The sequence below is a fragment of the Micropterus dolomieu genome, linkage group LG19 (assembly GCF_021292245.1).
Source record: "Micropterus dolomieu isolate WLL.071019.BEF.003 ecotype Adirondacks linkage group LG19, ASM2129224v1, whole genome shotgun sequence".
NCBI lineage: Eukaryota > Metazoa > Chordata > Actinopteri > Centrarchiformes > Centrarchidae > Micropterus > Micropterus dolomieu.
This window is the reverse complement of record NC_060168.1, coordinates 3,232,209-3,252,986: the sequence shown is the minus strand read 5'-3', so window position 1 is coordinate 3,252,986 and position 20,778 is coordinate 3,232,209. Positions and strand designations below refer to the sequence as shown.

The 20,778-nt window shown below is 40.7% G+C and overlaps 2 protein-coding genes across 3 annotated transcripts in view; one reads left to right on the top strand and one right to left on the bottom strand.

The window, feature by feature from the left end:
• Positions 1-20,778, top strand: part of setd7 (SET domain containing 7, histone lysine methyltransferase) — a 519,573-nt gene that overhangs the window by 24,850 nt on the left and 473,945 nt on the right. The window lies entirely within an intron of this gene.
• LOC123957500 (enhancer of mRNA-decapping protein 3-like) lies at positions 5,556-20,388 on the bottom strand. The gene is made up of 5 exons (XM_046030327.1): positions 20,277-20,388; positions 16,067-16,414; positions 9,048-9,201; positions 7,297-7,514; positions 5,556-6,970 (listed from the first exon to the last, which is right to left on the bottom strand). Exons 1-5 carry the CDS (start codon positions 20,386-20,388, stop codon positions 6,636-6,638), a joined length of 1,167 nt encoding a protein of 388 aa, XP_045886283.1. The 3' UTR covers positions 5,556-6,635.

Here is a 20,778-nt window from a genome sequence, read left to right as displayed (position 1 = left end):
AGGTCATTGGTGACTTTAAGCAGGGCAGTCTCAGTGCTGTGGTACTTCCTAAAACCAGACTGAAACTTTTCAAATATTTTGTTATTTTCCAGTACAGTGAGCAATTGTTTGGACACAATTCTTTCTAGAATCTTTGCAATAAAAGGCAGTTTTGAAATTGGTCTAAAATTATGTGGGAGGGAGGGATCTAAACCAGGTTTCTTTAAAAGTGGGTTCACGCAAGCCGTTTTAAAATAATCAGGGACACAACCAGTAGATAGGGAGCTGTTGAAAACAGAGATCAAATGGGGCCCAACAGAATCTATTACTTTCAGTAAAAATTTTGTAGGTATTACATGAAGTGGGCTGGAGGACACTCTCATTTGTGATACTGTTTTTAAAAGCTCAGACAAGTCGATGGGATAAAACTGGTTAAAACTCTCTTGTTGCTGGTGAGGAACCTCTGAGTAAGAGGCAGTGGGGATAATAGAGGCTCTGATTGACACCACCTTATTGGTGGTAAAAACAGCTGTTAAGTAGCAGGAGAATAAGCTATTGCAAAATCCTTTCTTTCCTGTTACACATTAAACAAGATACAAATATAGTAACAGGCCTATGTGTCAAAATTCACTCTCTTATCATTCCTAAATGTATAACCATGAACCACAAAAATAGGGGTCCAATGGCGCCCGTCTTGTGGGCTAATCTGAAAGGTTGGGTTTTCACACTATATATACAGTATATATATATATATGTTTATAATTTTGTTCACTGTATATATAGCTATACACTGAACAAAATTATAAACCTAACACTTTGCCCCCTGAGTTGAACTCTAAGGGTCTAAGATCTATGTACACAAAAGGCCTATTACTCTTAAATATTGTTCACAAATCTGTCAAAATCTGTGTCAGTGAGCACTTCTCCTTCTCCTTCACAGGAATGTCCACCAGAGCGGTTGCCCACGAATTGAATGTTCATTTCTCTACCATAAGCCTTCAACAAAGGCATTCCAGAGAATTTGGCAGTACATCCAACCGGCCTCACAACCGCAGACCACGTGTAACCACACCAGCCCAGGACCTCCACATCCAGCATCTTCACCTCCAAGATTGTCTGAGACCCGCCGCCCAGACAGCTGCTGCAACAATCGGTTTCCATAACCAAATAATTTCTGCACAAACTGTCAGGAACTGTCACAGGAAACTCATCTGCATGCTCGTCATCCTCATCAGGGTCTTGACCTGACTGCAACTTCGCACAGCCATTGAAGAGGAGAGGACCAACATTCCACAGGCCACAATCAACTCTATGCGAAGGAGATGTGTTGTACTGTGTGAGGCAAATGGTAGTCACACCAGATACTGACTAGTTTACAGAACCCCCCCCCCCCCCCCCCCCATTTTTGAGTGGCTTTTTATTGTGGCCAGCCTGTGCAATACCCATGCTGTCTGATCAGCATCTTGATATGCCACACCTGTGAGGTGGGTGGATTATCTCGGCAAAGGAGAAGCGTTCGCTAACACAGATTTTGACAGATTTGTGAACTATATTTGGGAGAAACAGGCCTTTTGTGTACATAGAGAAAGTCTTAGATCTTTGATCCCATGATGAATGGGGGCAAAAACAAGTGTTGCACTTGTAATTTTGCTGTGTATGTGTGTAGATAGATAGATAGTATATTGTGCATGCTGGCTCATTGGAAAACTTGAATAAAAAAGAGCCAACAGGATTAATGACACCTGTGCTTTTCCTGCTATGATATGTCGGAATGTCACTGTGAAAAAAGTCCTTACAAATATGTGTAACAACTTTATTGCAGTAGTAGAGGAAGTGTTAATATTTACTATTTACAGAAATAGACTCCACAACAAGTAGTCTTACAATAGTATTATGCAAAATTGTAGTATCCTAAGGAAAGTCACTATACAGAATGGCCCTTTTCAGAGTGGTATATTACTGGATGACTATTCCTGGTGTATTTATGAGTAACACATCATACTTTAATATATTTTATATGTTAAATCTTAACAGGGCTAATTGTAGTTTTTTTAAAGATAAAATCACTTATCAATAAGTAACTTTTTAACTGCCTAAGTGCCTTAATCTCATTTAGCCTTGTAAAGCCTGAACCATGAAAATTGAGTGGTTATTATACCTAATGTCAAAATCAAAAAAAAAAAAAAAAAAACAGATTTGGAATAGCTCTTTGCATGTATGAGTTTTGTTTTGTATCATATTTGACATAGAATTTATTGCAAGGTTTTGCCCACATCATGTTTTTTTAAGACAACAAAAACACGCAGAACACAACATGTTTTAAGCCTTTTATCATCATCAGCACCCTCATCTTCCCCTAACTGCTCCATGCTACTTGAATTGCCCTCTATAATCAGGAGATCTTCAAATTATTGTGTATTTCTCCTCTGAATTGGTCAGTTTTTATTTAAAATCAATGACCAAAAGACAATTATTATGAAGTGAGCATCCAATTAGACATTTAGCATCTCAAGACAGCAGGAAAATACAATATAGGCTAAAAATATCTCAATTTCTGTATGCCTATCTTAAACCTTTAATTAGTTTAATTAAATAATTAAAAGAGTGTATGTAGCTATAAAGTAACTTGGCTTCAGTCCTTTAAATATTCATATTGAAGTATCCAAAACAATTTGAATGTTTGTCTCAAAGTGTTTGTCTTAACTCCTTCAAAATTGGCAGAAGTTTCCTTGCAAAACCACCTGTAGGTCACCGATTGACAACCTCCAATTTGGCCCTCAATTGAAGGACCTTTGTTTGGGGTTGCCTATGTTGGACGAATGTCGGCCCCCTGGTGGATTATCCGTGCATTACATGTATCTGATTGTATACATCAGGTTTTTTGAGGAAAAAAATATTAAACTGATGATGTAGAGGTCTCTAAAACTCATGTATCATATATGATACACTTGTCGTTACAGGGTTAGAAATTAACAACACGCCTGTTTTCTCTGTTACTTGGAACAGCCACTATTCAGCTTCTTATGTGAAGGAATCGGCTGCCTGCTCCCTAATCTCTGACAACAGCGACAACACCGCAGCTAACAACATGCAGTCCGCTAACATCACACATCACCCAGCACACACATACTCCAAGATAAACTCCATGTAAGGATAAAAAAACAACAACAAAGTTTTATGTGCTGAAGCCAAAAGAGAATAAATCGATATCAGTCAACACAGTCAACATCAGACAGGCTTTAGTCACGGAGAGAATGACGCTTTGTTTTGAAACCGACAGAGCTGGCTTTCATCCTATTGGACAGGTAAACTAACATTACTGCAAAACGTGAAATATTTTGTGAATTTGTGCGTTAGTTGGCTCAAGTTAGATAATTTTAGCTCGTTGACTAACACCAACCAGTTACTATGGTTATGGTGCAAAATACTACAGTTGTATGGCTTTCCACATTACTCCACCAGCTAACGCGACCCATATTACTGTGTACCACTGGTATTGTCTTTAACTGTCAAATAAATACAGTGAAGAGTCCAATATTTCCCTCTTAAATGTAGTGCCGAAAATTAGAACATCATGGAAAAGTTCACTTTTTCCCGTAATTTAATTCCAAAAGTGAAACTTTCATATATTCTAGATTCATTACACATAAAGGGAAATATTTCAGGCCCTTTTTTGTTTTAATCTTTTTGATTACGGCTTATAGCTCATGGAAATCAGAAATCCGTATCAAAATATTAGAATAAAGAATCTAAAATACAGAAATGTGGACCTGAGAAGAGCCTTTAATCTCTGTCTGGTTCAGTAGACATAATCATGGGGAAGACTTCGACTGACAGTTGTCCAGAAGACACTCATTGACACCCTCCACAAGGAGGGTAAGCTCTTTTCAGATCAAAGTAAATTTTGTATTTCAAAATGGGAATTGAGGTCCCAGAGTCTGAAGGATTGGAGTCCAGTGTGAAGTTTCCACAGTCAGTGATGATTTGAGTCAATGCAGCACCGGCCAGGAGATTTTAGGTTACTTCATGCTTCCATCTGCTGACAAGCTTTATGGAGATGCTGTTTTCCTGTTCCAGCAGGACTTCACACCTGCCCACAGGACCAGAACCACTAGTAACTGGTTTGCTGACCATGGTGTTACTGTGCTTGATTGAACCAGCCAACTCACCTGATCTGAACCCCACAGAGAATCTTTGGTGTATTGTCAAGACGACAATGAGAGAAACCAGACCAACAATACAGATGAGCTGAATGCCGCTTTCAAAGCAGCCTCAGCAGCTACAGGCTGATTGCACCCATGCCATGCTGCATTGATGCAGTAATTCGTGCAAAAGGAGCCCCGACCAAGTGCTGACCAAGTAATTAAGCTTTTTCAGAACTTTTCAACTTTTAAGTAGGTAAACATATCTGTGTTACACATTCTTTATTCTAATATTTTGAGACATGGATTTTTGGATTTTATGAGCTATATCAACATTAAAATAAAAAAAGGCCTGAAATTTTCACAGTGTGTAATGAATCTAGAATATATGAAAGTTTAACTTTTTGACTTAAATGATGGAAAAAAAACATTTCCACGATATTCCTATTTTCTGAGATGCACTTGTACATGTGTATAGTTTGTGTCTCAAAACTGCAGTTAGGTGCAGTAACTGAGGTGTTATACTGTTATCAATGACAATAACCCAGAGAAAGCAGTTTACACACAATTTTTTGCAAGATTTCTTTTTATTTCATTTGTGTATAAAGCAGCACCTACTGTCACCCTAGCATCTGCATTTGTCAGAAGATCCAGGGTGAAGGTTTATCAGTGATATTTTTGTAACTTTAAAATGCTTTGACTGGTGCTACACATGTATTCCTAAAGATACATTTAATAACATGTTTTTAGCTCACATTGTCCATAGGCTACATTAAGCAGGCTTACAAAAAGGTACTTTGCGCTCACATCTGTGGCTTTGTCAGCAACAACCAAGCAGATTGGCAATAATACCTCAGGAACAAAAAGATTTTCCAGAGAAGACTTAACTCCGGAAAACTAAGATACAAACCCATTAGAAATAAATTCACCTTTCGGATTGTAATGTTTTCCCTCAATAATTAATATCACCATGAGACTCCTTCCCAATAATAAAAAACAAAACTGTTTAAACATGATTTCTTAATCACAGTCATCATCTTTCAAGTCTTTCATTTAGTCTAGGAATGTACAAGAAAAATGATAGTCAGCAGGCTCTCTGGCACATTTTAAATATTTCATTTACATTAATATTCAGATGTCTTATTTAGAACATTGTAGAAGCACCACAGATTATGCTTCATCTACTCCACCCCCTTCTACCAGCCTTGCATACCAGGATCTAGGCAGGTTCTGGTTTGGGCAAGCACTCAGGAGATGGATAAGTCATTCTCAGATTTCTGGGCAAGCTGTCCGTTATAAAACTCTTATTCACCACAAATTCCTTGAATCTTTCTCACTGTTTGTGGCAGAACAGCCACGGCCATTGCTTTAAACTAAATTGATCACCCTCCAACACATTAGCAAAATGACTGTAAAGAGAAATGTGTTTTTGACTGAGTTTTGTTCTGTATTTATTGCATTTGGAAAAAGCAGTTCATGATACAAGGACAAAATGACATAGCTGCCAATAAGACTGTTTTCTTTCTTGTAAAGTTGACATTTTGCTGATCTGAGGTTTTAACAGAAGATCACTACGCTGACCAAAAGAGAGGAAGTTGGTTGGAGTGATTATTTCACTGAAGGTGGGTGAATCTGATGTGTCAAAATGGGAAACTATATCGCTATTATCCTGGTCCAAGATGTTTTTGGTCCTTGGAATGTGTTCTTCAAATTCCCGTCTAATCTGAAAGACTTCAGTAAATACAGAAAAAGAACCCTCCTCTTTTAATTTTCAGGGTCAGTGGTTATAAACTCAGGACACCCAACAGTGCAGAAAGAGTGTGATCAGATATAATGTAAATGCAACTATAACATTTTTCCATTCATTATTCCTGAGACATATTCCAAAAATAAATACAAATATAGATTCTATGTAATATCACCTTTTCAGTGAAACATACCAAAATCCTTTCTAGACTAAACACACCCAGTTGAGTAAAAAAAGTAAAAAGAAAAGAAAACTGCATTAAATTGAAATACAATGGACATGTGCATCCACTGGGGGGCAGATGAATGGCAGATTCGGGTTGGCAGATAGCTTTAGGCTGAGCTGTGCTCCCAGTCACGAGGTCAGGATGACACTCCACATGCAATCTAACGGAGGAAACAGGAACTGTGTCTCCGCTGCTCTGACTGGTCACAGGGTCAGGGGTCATAGATAGACTCACAGTGGTCAGCATTTTGTAAACACATTGACTTGTCACAGAGCCCTTATCAAAACACACCAAAGAACAGGAAACCTTTCCTCTCAAAGAGGCAAGAGGTGTCGCACGCAACATGCAGCAAACCCAGGGAGTTTCCAGCGTGTAAGTGGAAAAACCTACACCATGAGCTTTTAGACGTGTCATGAAGTTGTATACACTTTGTAACAAAATACTGTTTCGGCCATGTAGTTGTTCTTCAGCCATGTGGCAAAGCAGACCATTTCCTCATCTTATCCATCTTTATCTAGGTGCAATGTCATTGGTTACTCTGTTACGCCTGGTGCAGAGGAATGACAAATTTACATCCAAATGGTGAGTGGTAGCGGATTCCAACCTCCTGGAAAACCAGCGTAGGGATGCCAATGTCACAGAGGTACACCCTGCTCTCTGCCTTGGGCAGAGGTAGTGGAAGGCCCAAAGAGAGGGTCCATTTTGCCTCGACGGCCTGATGCTGCTCGCTGACCGCAGGATCGATACTTAGGACCGGAGCCCGGTTCTGGTTGGCCCAGTCAGCGGCTGATTGGTACCAGGACTGCTCCCTCAGCAGTAGGTTCTCGTGGCAGTCCAGGCAGTTGATGACCAGGTCGACGGGGCTTGCTGGCAGGTCTGGGTCAGAGGGAAATGAGAAGAAAGAGACAAAGATCCGGCTAAAAAACTGAAACCAGGAGACACGAAAGAAATCCTTACCGTCTATCTAAAGGAATTTAAATTGTGTGGAGATGTTGCTGCTCCACTAGATGGCACCATTTATCCATGCTGGCTTGTTCCAACAGAACAACATGAACAGATCCTAATGCGCTCTGAATCATGTTTACATCACCATCACTTTGGACCCAGATCAGCCCAAACACCGAGCAGGGTCCTTTCCATCAGTACCACTGTATACTGAGTGGACAGGGATTAAATCATCTAAATACTCTGCACTGTTTCACCTTTGACGCTGGCCACTTGCTTGCTGCCGGTCCTGCTGTAGAGGTTGACCTCACTTGTGACAGACTCCTGCATTTTGAGAAAGTTGGGCAGGAACAGGAAGACCTCCACTTCATGGTTGGCCAAGTGTCTACCGCAGCTGATGCCCTGGGCTCCCTGGATGTGTGGCCCACACAGAAGGACCACAGTGGGCCTCTGGTGGACATTTTTTGGGGTGAGTCTGGTGACATTCAAGAGATGACAAAGTCACTCCACAAACAAAGACAACCAATGTAGTGTTCATACGTTACCCAAAAAGTATGTTATCAAAGAAACTGCATCATATCCACGTCATAAGAAGATGATGATGATGATTATGCCTGGTTGACACCCAACCCTAACCCAGTCTTAATCAATTATGTGCTGTTCAGAACCATTTCAGAACAGATATGTAACAACAATAAGATGCTTCTAAAAGATTCCTGGCAAATCATTAATCTGTATGTTTTAATTTCTTGATGAACTGTTAAAACAAGGTACATACATTGTGCGTTAGCAAGTTATGTAACATTACTTACATGTCTTTCTTTTGGTAATTTAATTGGCGCGCGAATGCTTATAGTCCTACTAAGAACAAGGGGTCAAGGCGCACGTCAGCCTCTTGTGGACGAAATCAGTATTACAACATCAAACATCTGAAAAATGATCCTGGCAAATAAAACAAAACCTTTTTTTCACCTGTTTTCATGGACAAAAAAAAAAATCCTGGAAAGACTTTTTTTTTTCCTACCCCTCACTTGCTTCTCAGGGCTTCCATATTACTTACTCTTACACAGTTGGGATTATTAGTCTTTTTTAAGAAACATGTTTTAGGTTGATAACACAAAAACAACACAAAGAGCTTAGTTTGAACAGGGATAACATTGCTCCCAAAAAAAGTTTCCTCAAATAGTGGAGGAAGACATTTATTGTTATAATGATAATGACAAGAAGCTGTTGAAGATTGATGCCGATTATATATATTATTATATATCTGCTCCATTACACACATCGATAACTTAAGTTTCTTTACTCTGATAATGGGCAGATGGAGATAATAAATTATCTTATTAATCTTATTAATAATTGCAGTTTTAAAACATCCTATTAGTTAGGATTTATTGGGCATTAGGCTTGTATATCTGTAGACTTTTTGAGTATGAATTGAGTGCCTGTTGGCTGTCATGGAAATAGTGGAACACCATTGTAATTTCAGTGATCCTGGTATTCCAAAATTATATTTGAATCTAAGCTCACAGTAGTTCAAATGTAAATTTGAGAAAAGGATCTGAGACAATAAACCTGTTTGTTATATGAGCCTCTGCGCTGAGGTTCTTTGATCTTAAATAACACTATGTTGCTCATGAATGTGCAGGTAAACAATACCAAAAGGGCTGCTTCATTTCATTAGGATGTTCTTGACCTGCAGTGTGACTGTTCAGTGTAGTGCTTTCCTCAGAAAATAAACCCTGGGGGGCTGTCAGGGCTAACTCCATCTAACTCATGCAGAAACGTGGTAATAAAGATGACTGCCACAGAAACTGGAAAACATGACATGAAAACAAAAAGTTTTTTTGCTCTAATGATTGTATGACTACTTGGACAGCAATGTTTGGCACATTGTTGGGCATTCTTTTTCTAATACAAATGAAAGTGGCTCTATGTGCACTATCCTTTACATCAGATAAGAAGTCATGTATACCAGGAACTGATTAACCAGAGTGATATTCCTTACCTGTTTGGTCCACCCAGCAGAGTGAGCGCCATCTGACTGGAACAAACACCTATCGTCTCCAGCCTGCGCTCAAGAGATAGGCCCCAGCGCTCTGCAGCTGCTAGTAGACGCTTATGAAGCTCACAGGTAACACTGGGAACCACCAACCCGGAATCTGCAGACAGAAAACACGGGGTGAGATTGCATGTCAACTATTCTACACTTTGTCATTTTTGATTTAACAGAGATCAGAACCAACGAGCCAGAAATGATCCATGTAACATCGCTGACTTTATGACACAGTGGAAGTGATTAGTGGGAGACGTTTTGCTAAGATGAATGCCACATATATATCTGTGTATATGTGGCATTCATCTTGTGAGTATATTTGATGTATGCCTAAATCTTAAATTTCAAAGTATCTCACTTTCAGGAACAGAGAAAGACGGAGGAGCATATATCAAATTTAGGGGAAAATTTGCTCCTGTAAAAAATTGGAATGGTCTTACATGTATCATATTTTTAAATATGTTTTTACAATTGAGGTGTAAGACATCTTCATAAGTACAACCCCAGAACGTGACCTCTAAGATAACGACAAACGGTGGTCTACAGATAAACACATTCACGGGTTTTCAGGGGGTGGTAGGTACGTGTAAGCAACACAGATCCTCATGCGAGGAACCCATTCCCCCAGGGAAATGCCCTTCCTCCCCCTCATGACCTGATCTTGTTCCCATAACGAAAGATTCTCCATTTCTTCTCCTGCGTGTTACTGCTGTCTGTGGCAACAATAGGAAGATTGTCATGTTTTGTAAAGGCTGCCAAACACGAGGCAGTCAGAGTGAGACGCCTATTCCCAGCTGGCCCTGAGTTCACACGCACCGTCACATTGTTTCTGACCAATCCTGCAATCCTTAGCTCTGGAACGGGCCTGCACTGAGCTGGACCCCCCACATCGGCTGCTGTCTCAAGTCAAAACACGCAGCAGGTTGGCGTGACAAAAAAGGGGATAAACATCATATACATGTGAACACCTGCGCCTGTATCCCAGCGGCTCGAGGTGAGAGACTGGGGAGGACTGAACATGGAGGGGGGAGGGCATGGTGGTGACTGAGCTAAACAGTGGATCCAATTCAGTTTCTTAAAATTAATTGTTGACTCATCTGCCAATGGCTCATCAAAAACCTTTTCAATCCCTATACTGTAAATTTAAGTTTGGATTATGTCACCCAACTTATTTTCAGTTTGCTTTCATGTATAGAACTATATAACACATTTAAATGCACAACCTTTTTCAAATAATTTTGATGGAGCACACGTCAATACTTAATGAATACGCTGTCAAATCTCTATATAGGACTGAATGTACGGGGAACTGTATTTGTGCAGGAAGACAGTTGGGCCAGTTATACCCTTGATATGTAAAAATCTAATAAAATGTCCTAGTTTCTGGAAGGTGTCGGATACATTCCTAATTGACCATACATACATCTTTGACATTACTGTGCTGCAGTTTCTTGTTATTGTACAAGCCAACACAGTACATCCTGATTCCACTATGTCTGCAATAAGCTCACATTGATTAATATATATGTCCGGTCGATTTATCAGTCTGTGCAGAAAAGAACAGACAACAATTGTGTCAGGGGATCCCTTTTCTTTTACTTTGGGCTGCACTGTTGTAGTCCCTCATTACCATAAGGGTTCATCTATTTTATCGCTGGAGGCCTAACACGCAGCACACGCCACTGAGAACTGGTTTTAAGAATTCTGCAGAGTTTTGGCTTTTGTACGGAAAATGTTCTTACAAAGTCAATTATATGCGGATTTCCATCACCACCACTGTCACATCGACCTTGTAGAATATCCTGTTATGATATTCACCTTCTCTTTAGTAACCATCTGTCTTTGGAGAAAAATGCTTAAACCTTCACTTCACCTTGTCAGAATCGTTCTTGTGTGTATTTTATTTTTAATTAACTGTATTACAGAAAAACAATTCAGCCTTTTATCACTGTGCAAACTGAAGTGTGTGGAAACATTTTAAAGACCCAGTGCTAATCCCTAGCTGTCTATTGCCAGTGGCACATAAGGAGGGTAATGAAAGTCAAGCTGGGGGAACTGCGCGGCTCAGGATCCCTTTGATAAATAAAGCTGCTGGGAGGCAGTTAAGTCGTTAATGGCCTCCTACAGATCTCTGGCCTGGTAGCTGAGAACTTGGTGGCCTCATTGGAGTGCACAAATTCATGCATGGTAGCATACACCTCATCTTACTGCACACTCAGAACGGCCTGATGTACTAACACATACACCCAGAACTTTTCACCCTGGCATGCAACAGGAACAGAGCGACACCCACTTTCTACCACGCAACACACTCACACACGCATACACACACCCTCTTTCACCAGATAATTACATAAACACAGAGACTCATGCCGTGCCGGACTGAAATTCTCGCTTATCTTTAGGTTGGCCCTGCTCCCCTCCCACCATTCTTTTATTGATACCGCACAAAGACTGCTAATATGTTTCAGCGGGCAACAGAAATCTGAAACACGCCAAACCTCACGTGAGCGATAAGCACAGCAAAGTCAACTGCCTCTTGTCATGCAAACTGCTGCCTTGAATGCCAAGCTCAGGGGAAGTGGGAGTTGCACTAGTATGCACTAATTGCTTTTCAACCATCCCACCAGGTGTGCTTCTTAATAACTCTCTTGCTGAAGTTGCCAATACCAAACACACACACACACACACACACACACACACACACACACTTTCGATGTGGTGCGAAAAACAAACTCAACAGTCAACTAGCTAAACCGGGTAGCCTTGAGTATGCAGCAGCACTAAAATAAACTGAGGTGGAAGCAATCCTTCAAGCATGACAAGCGAACTGACGGGACTGAAAGCAATACACGCTGGCTGGATGCGGGCCATGTCTGACTAAGGCTTTTGATGGGATAGGGAGGGTTAGATGAGGCAGTTCCATTCCTCTCTGTTGCACTGCAAGAGTTGAACTACAGTGACCTGCAGTCTGGTTCATTGTGGCACAGAAAACAAGCTTAATGCTTTTCATTTTGGTAATATCGTCGGTGCCAACAGCTCATTGTTGGGGCTTTCTGCACCGTGTTTCGCACAAATCACTTATTAATCTAAGTATTGTATGTACTGTATTCATTTGATATTCTGTGGCACCCATTAATTTGTCTGCTTCTGTCATTTACTCGGTTAAATTGTCAATTTTGCAAGCTATGATTGTTGTTGGTGTAAACAATGAGGTCTTTGACTTGACTTGCACAGGATTAAAAAACTCTTGACTTCGGAGAAACCATCTTGCACTCAGTCGACCACTTTTACTCACTTCACAGGTGAAAGAACCAAAAATAATTTCATATATATATCTATCTATCTCTATCTCTCTGGAGTAAGTGTGTTCTCCATCAGGCAAAATTCATATCAAGGTCAGTGGATCAAAATATCAAAACTGCAGCTTAAAAATTCAAATGCAGTGGACTAAGAGACACACCAAACTGTTGGAGATGTAACACAGAAATAGGCACCTTACTTCATGTCCTATGGTCCTGGGACAAGGCCCAGGAGTTTTGGACCAGAATACATGATAACCTGTGTCTACTGGCAGGGACCCTGTTTCAGAGAGGGTGAGGTTGTAATTTGTTGTAACTGCATGGTGGATTTTTGTTGAAACAATAAAAACTGTATCACTGCATCACTTCCCCATGTTTACCGTAGTTCCTGAGTCTCACCCTCTCTTTACCACCTTCAGCACTCAGTATCACGAGAAGCTCATGAAACACATGGGAGATTCACTTAAATCCCAAGGGCATTGAGACAGAGACGCTAAAATATTTTGAGATGACACGTCTGCATCCTGCTTTCTCCTAAGTTACACAGCATTACTTAATTAATTAAATAGTTAATGAATTAATAATAAATTTAAAAAAAAACTAGGAAAACCAGCTGACAGTTGGCTTGGCTGCAATTTGTGCTGCGCTCAGATTTCACTGCACAGCTGGAGTCAATCACACCAAGACAATAGCAGAACTAAACTTACACCGACTCCAACAATACAATAAACAATAGTATATAGAAACTGTCAAACCCCATGCCAGTGTGTTATGGCAACCCTTACATACAGCAGAGCACTGTTGTTCTTTCTCTGTTCTTGTATTGTTGGTTTATCTGTTTACTGGCAAAGATTCCAGACCAAGAGCACCGCGGTTTGTTCCAGCTTTAGAGGTGCTGTTTATGTAAGGCTGTACGGCGGCACACTAATTACAGAGTGCAGAGGATGGGGATTATGATGACAGCCCTGGGAAGCAGATCTGCCTGCATGGTAAGAAAAGGAGGCTCTGCTTGGCAGTTATCTGCTGAATGGTTAACAGCTGCTCCTGCTGAGCTTCGCCATGTCACCACAATCAGAAAGGTAGTCTGGGATAGAAATCCTAGAAAAGCTATCATGACTACAACCTGCCTGTCACCTACACAGGCCGGGGAATAAGCAGCTAAAATCCGTATCAATCATCATCCTTGTTCTGGTCATCCTAGTCCTATTATTCTTCTTCAGGATGGGGCAGATACTGCAGGGCCTTAAATGCAAAATCAAATGTGTTTAGAATCATGTTGTGTTAAAACTTTCAGTTCAGTGTGTGGTGCCATCTAGTGGTGAGGGTTGCGAAATGCAACAAACGGCTTACTGTGCATTCACTTGCTCCTCCAACAAAATAAGTACGTTGTAATAATTGTATTTATTCTAATGGAAATTGTAAATTCAGCATTAAAAAACCTAATTTGTATTTTTTCTCCATCAATTTAATTTTTAAATCTAACACCAAAAAGGCTGTGACTGTAAACATATGGTCCTCTTAATATCTTTATGTAATATAAACTACCCCTGGCAAAGTTATTAGTATTTGTGTCTTGTATATTTGTGTTCTGTATACTTCTTTGTACACTCTCATGTACATGTAGTATTACTCTTTTTGCAATAAAGATTTGAGGGGAAAAAAAATCTCAATTATTCAGACAAAACTGGAATGAACCATTAGTCACTGCTCACCCAAGAGCGTAGGAGAAGCTACGCTGGCAATACATGGGGTCCTCTTTTTATCCAAATTTCACTTCGAATAAACCAGACAACTACTACTACTACTACTATTACTACTGACGAAACGCATTCTGTAGAGCCGTTTGTCCCTTTGGGCTACTGTAGAAACATGGCGGCGCAACATGGCGATGTCGCGGTGTCTGCAGATGGAAATGGCATACACCACTGAAAACATAGTTATGTATATTATATTGCATTTATGTCAATAGATCCTCCTCAACGTTACACACTGAACCTTTAAGAGAAGCTTAAAGGGACCAACACAATAGTATCAATTCTGACAACCAACATGAAAAATAGTTGATATATTTAATGCACTGTGTTTTACATAATTGTTCGCCATTACACCTTATCCAGCAAATTATATTTCACCAAAGAGATAACTAAGAAGTGGATCTGGACCAACCAAGAAAAAATGGGGTTTGACCCCTCTAGTTCTAGTACAACCCATCCTCATACACCATACCACTCAGCCTTTTCTCCATTAACACCCACCCACCGCCTTCTCACGGTTCCAGCTCCTACAGAGTTAAATTATACAGACTAGGCCATTTCACTCAAACTTTGGACTCCAGTGCCTTTGCTAACATGCCAGTTACTTATCTTATGTCTGTATTAAGGTCCCTATAGTGAGCTGATGTTACAGGGAATCTAAAGTCACCTCCATGATAAACAGTAACCAGGAGGACAGTCAGCTTGCCCCAAGGTGACCTTACTCTGGCCAATGGGAGAAAGAGGCGTCAGGTTCACTGTGTCCTCCCCATTATAGTGCACGCGGTGTTCCTCATTGTGTTTAATAGAAAGAGAGACTGCAGCACATTCCTCGGTATTGTGCTCAGGATCAAGTGTAAAAGAAAGGTTCAAATATTTTAACATTTGGCCACAGCTGGAACTGGACTTCCCAACTGTGCTTCAAAACAGTGTTATTAGACAAACATATGGTACTCCTGGGTCAAAATTTTAACACAGAGGAAAAAAAGTGCTCCTTCCAAAAGAAACAGTGTTCACAAAGCTGACATGCTCACTGATAAAATGTCCCTAAGAGGCCCTTCATTTTATCTCAAGGTGCGTTCAATCATCTTGGAAAGCACAGGGTAAAGGATAGCACGAGTGTGAGAGTAAGTGCACTAATAAGGTTGTCAAAACTTCTGATGTACAGTTGCTACTCTACAGGTGCTGAAAGGATCAACTTTTATATTCAAATTCTGTGCTGTGTACAGCTTCTCCTGCATGCTTTCCTGTGTTTTATACATTTGTAAATTAAATACATTGCCGATTTAAAAGATTGGAGAAAACAGGCAACATAAAGGACGGGACAGACAATATTTCACATTATCAAACAAATCCCTTGACCCATGTCTGTCCTTATTTCGGGGCACTAAAGGTTAAGCCCATTGGTTCTCGCTGAAAGTTTAAATCTAATAAAATGAGTGAAAAATACAGTTTTAATTTTCTTTTTTGAAAACAGGGAACTTTCATCTGCAGATCTGGTGTCCCAGCGAGAATTTACAGGACAGTGTATGTGGGACTATATTGGAGATATTGTACCTTGAACACAGAGGAATAAGCAGACAACACTTAGTAGTAGAAACTATTAATTGTTGTTTTTGGTCTTTTCATGGCATTTGGTGACAATATAAAAAATAAATGCAATGGATATTGTTCACTATTTCTTAACATGTTTTACACACGAGCAACCCTAATTCTCCACTGGTAATGTTAAGATAACCTAGAGAATTTAGCAGAACTTTAAGGATTCTGCCAAATCCTGCCCAGAAAACAGTTTCAAAAAGTGTTGAAATGTTTATAACTGCCATATTGACAGAACACTATTTTCTACACATAAACACTTCCCTCTCTCCTATACATATGTATGTGTGTTGAGTTTGTACATGCATTGTGTTCTCACCGGTACAGTACTCTTTGCCCCCATGCTGGGGCACCGTTATCTGTCGGTATACAACAGGCTTCACCTCCAGAATATTCTCATCATGGCGATAGGACAGGGGCTTCTGTTCATCCTGTGTGCTGTGATGCTGTGCCCTGTTGCTGTTTGTCCCATCAATCTGGGAGAAGACAGCAGCTTTGTCAAACAGAGCCAGGTTTCCCTCAAAGTCAAAATCTGCACCCATGTCCTCATCAGTCCTGTCTCCGAAGCACTCGTCATCCTTTGGCTTCATCGGCCCTCCAGCACCTCCATTCCTCACACTGTTTCTCTTTGGTGCGGCCTGTGTGGCCACCCTGCTGTTAGATGAACCTGTTGGGGGTGGACAACACAGGGAGATGAGAGCATAACGATATGACAGGTTGTGTTTTATAGTCATTTTCAGAAGTATTGTCCATACTTCATGAAGCATTTGATGAAAGAAACGTTATGTAGACAGCCATATGAGCTTCCTAACATTGATTAAATAAATCTCCATGTCCTCTCTTAGCCCACGCACACACACACACCCCAACCCACACCCATGCCCCACCTTTAGCCTTTCCGAGAGTCCTTGTTATGTAATGTTTGTCACGTTGTTTCATTTGTTTCATCGTATCTCCATCAAATCCCGTTTTGTAGATAATTATTGACTATATATTAAAACACAGTTGTAATAATATGTCTTTATAGGAGAAGTTATAATTGCTGACAAATGCTGTAACAAAACACCCAACAGTGTCTTTATAGCTGCGAACAATTACATTTTAGCATGTTATAAACCATTTATTAAATGTTGGTATACCACTTATTAATGCTAAAAAATAGTCAAAGTGTTGACATTTATAATATATTCTTCAGTGCAAAATGCATTTGTGAGTAATAATCACCTTACAGAAAAAGGGTGCTATTTTTAATAGTAATAGTATATTCTAATAATCTATTCTATCATATATACTTAACACATTACAATAGATAGGAAAACAATAAAACCAAGGATACAAAGAAAAAATATGGAACAGGACAGTGCAGTTTATGGGATGTTTAAGAGTTGTTAAATTGTATTTTATTCCAAATTTAATTCATGAAGAAATATCCCAAACACCAGTATGAGAATCGTAATCTAACACACAGTGCAGACAGCTATGGAAATACTAAATACCAGTCCCCTAGGACTATATTTTATAAATTGAGGGTCCAACACAGAGTGGAGGGCTTTGCTCTCTGGCTTCCACAGGGCTATCTTGGCTTTAATCTCAAGACCAAAATGCAGAGATTACACAGAAATCCTCCGATCTCTCAGCCCTGCTCACATCCTAATCACCCCTTAAAGGACCTATGAGCTGTCTTACTATACATCATCGTGTTGTATAAATGGTATAATCCCCACACAAAACGTTCCCGCACGCAGCAGTTTAACATTTTGACTAGATACTCGAAACTCCTTTTATCTTGTGTAACTCTGACTGGTAACTCCTCTTATCCTCTCACGGTTGGCTACTATAACTCGCTGAGAACAAAACTCCGCTGACACGCAAAACATACAATGGCCGACTCAGCAGTACTCAATAAAGTTTACATACATGTAAGTGCAAACAAAAAAAACTACATGAACAGAGAACAAAAAAAAGGAAAAACTGGAAAAACCTGGCCTTCAACCCCAACAATGCTGAGCTCTCACGCTAACCAGGAGACAGAGAGGCACAGTCGCACGCTACTGTCACTGTGACAGCTAAGGTACTTTGGACTCTCACGCTCATTCTCAGGCTAACTCATAGTATACTGGCATTGATACAAAGCCACAAACCAACTATGAGCTATTGCCGCAATATCACAATGCTGCCTTATAACCACATGTGCCTAAGTTGCCTCTAAACACAGACACTAGTGCACTCCTAAACACAGAAGTGTACTATCAAGTATTTATAAGTGGCTAACAAATTATAATCCATTACAAGCAGCAAGAAAAACATTTTTGAGATTGGTTCAATATGTTGGGGAGAAGTGTGGGGGGTTAGTGTGTTCACCTGTGCGAACAGGGATAAGAGCTGGTGTCCTTATTACCGCAAGTCAACAATGTCTTTATTTACAAGGAAGTGTTTTGTCATGCTATGAATCAGAAAATCTGAATGACCTGGGCAGAGCTCCAAGTCAAACAGGCTAATGAATAACAAGTAGCGAGACAGAGAGTGAACTTCACTGATTCAGTTTAGACAAACTTACCTCCACAAACGAGTAACTGCACAGGCCAGGAATATTTCAACTTGAAATATGGGTTACGGTCAAATTGTACAGTTAATTACATATATACAAAAGCACAGTGTTAAACTGTGACAAGTAGGGAATATGGATTTCTATTTTTAAGCGATCTCCAAGCTGGTCATTAAGTGTTACAATTTCACTTACAGTTGCAAGCATTTTCACAGCAGTTCCAGGCCTGGAAAATGCTAATATGTAATGTTACTGTTGATTAATGATATCAAGCATGGATAAACAGTGTGTGAAACCTACAGGCCAAACGGGGGGACATAACTTTTGCCGCGTTTCGACCAGAAAGCAAAAGGAACTATACCACGGAACTAGGAACCTTTGCAGGACATCCTCCGAAGGAACTAAATTTAGTTCTAGGGTCTTTATTTTAACCCCCAAAAAGTCCCTGCTCGGCGGTAGGACTTTCCGAATGTACCGGTACTTTGGGAGGGTGGGGCTTGCCTTGCAGTGAATTTCGGAATGTACGAATAGAGGCTACTGGGCTTTAAATCAAGCATGTCGGGTGTTTTTCTGCTACTGCGCCTTTCTTTTCCACCGTTGTTTGCAAACCAATAAATCACAATCAACAGTCAAATAGCACACAAGTCTCGCCAAAGCCCGCCTGACTTCGACATTAAATGTATTGGTCAGAAATAGCAGCCAGCGTGCAGCGGTGTGTTTAAAGCGAACAGCTGATTGAGTTATACTAAATACTGGGTCCGAAGTTGTTGTTTTAAGTTTTCATCAGTCAGGAAGTTTTTACACGGAGTCAAAGTCGGTCTCCTCCTCTACTAAATAAGCGGAACAGCTGATTACAGCAGAGCATAAAGCTTGTTAAACATCCAATTCCTCCGACGCTCAGGCGGACACAGACGTGCGTCTGGCCAGCTGATCTGCAGCTCTTGTCGGCTGGAAATGTTTCCAAACTATCGTAATTTTATTTTTCTGTTTCTCTCTCTGTGTTGGAGTTATTTTATGAACTTGATGGCTTTCACCAGTTTGTTATTAAATTTGTAACAAACTTTATTGCGTGTTTCTCCGTTATACTCCCACACAAAGAAGCTGTTTTTAATGGACAAGCAAAGCATATAGCTTTTCATAATCTTCCAATCAAATCTGATGTTCATTTATAGATTTTGCTCATGGATAATGGTTACAAATAATGATGCCTGTGCATCGCTTTGTACGGCATACAGGCCTACAGCCTGCATCAGCTGGTTAATTTGCCTAATCTTCGCAGGCCTTTAGACCACAGTGAAAACGCACACTACAATGGGCTGAAGGAACCTTTTAGTTCCTTGAAAACAGATCCAGGGACTTAAAAGTCCGGGGTAGTTTTGGTCGAAACACGACTTTCGTGTGTCAGTACCATCCAGTCAAGAAACAGGAGAGTGTGCTGGTGGTGGTGGGAGAACAGCAGCAATGCTAAACAGGACTAGAGCTGACAAGATTAAGCAACCCACACTGCTAAGAAACTTGCTTATTGCCAGTTTGAATGACGGAACCAGCTGGGAAAAACTCAACTGAGAACATGAATCTGTTATGTTCTTCAACGCCTCAGGAGCTACAGCACTTAAAGCACACTACAAACACACAGGAGTTGCTGTGTGGTTACTGGTGGACGTCCGTAGTCACACTGGGAAGCGTTGTGTGTGGAGTTGTATGAATGTGAAGATAATCAAAACATGGATACACACCAAAGCCTTTACAAGATATATAGAGGTTTAAAAGAACTCTGAAGCAGGGACTTATGGGAAAACACTTAACTGCACACAATTTCACTCCAAATACAAAAGGTGGCATGCTGGTTATGGGAACAGTTTTCATAAGGGCAGAGTCAGGAGGTCCTCTTCCAAAGTTTGCGTTTAATGAGATCTGTTTGGATGGAATTCGACTTCTACAGGCCTGTGCATCATATATATCTCTTGTATAAGCAAAGACCCACCCTGCTTTCCCTTCTTTGTGGCCGGGGGCTTCTTGGGAGCAAAGGCATTGCGTGTGAAAGGACCAGCCCTGCCCAAGCCACTCAGCACTTTGGCCCCATGCAATTTGGGCATTAGCTCCCTGGCCACCAGCCTGAGAGCTGGAGATTAAAATAAAAACTCAAAAGGTAAACATTGCTTCTACAATTGATATCGCTTTGGCCTTACGAGCACACTGGGACAACACGGCTTCCTGTCTGGGGAAGGAGGAGGGGGGTTTCCTGTGCTGAGCAGGAGCGAGGGAGAGAGAGAGAGTGAGAGCGAGCGAGCGAGCGAGCAGGAGGGCACTGAGGCACGAGAGCCGGGCTTTGCATAACCTTCTCTTTAGGAGCTGACATGGAGAGGGAGGGGGAATGTTTATTGATCTTAGTCACACACATATTGTACAGAGGAACTTTGGTACAAGCCTTTAGCACGCTATGGGAATCTTGGGGGGGGGGGGGGGGGGCAAAGAAAAACACACAA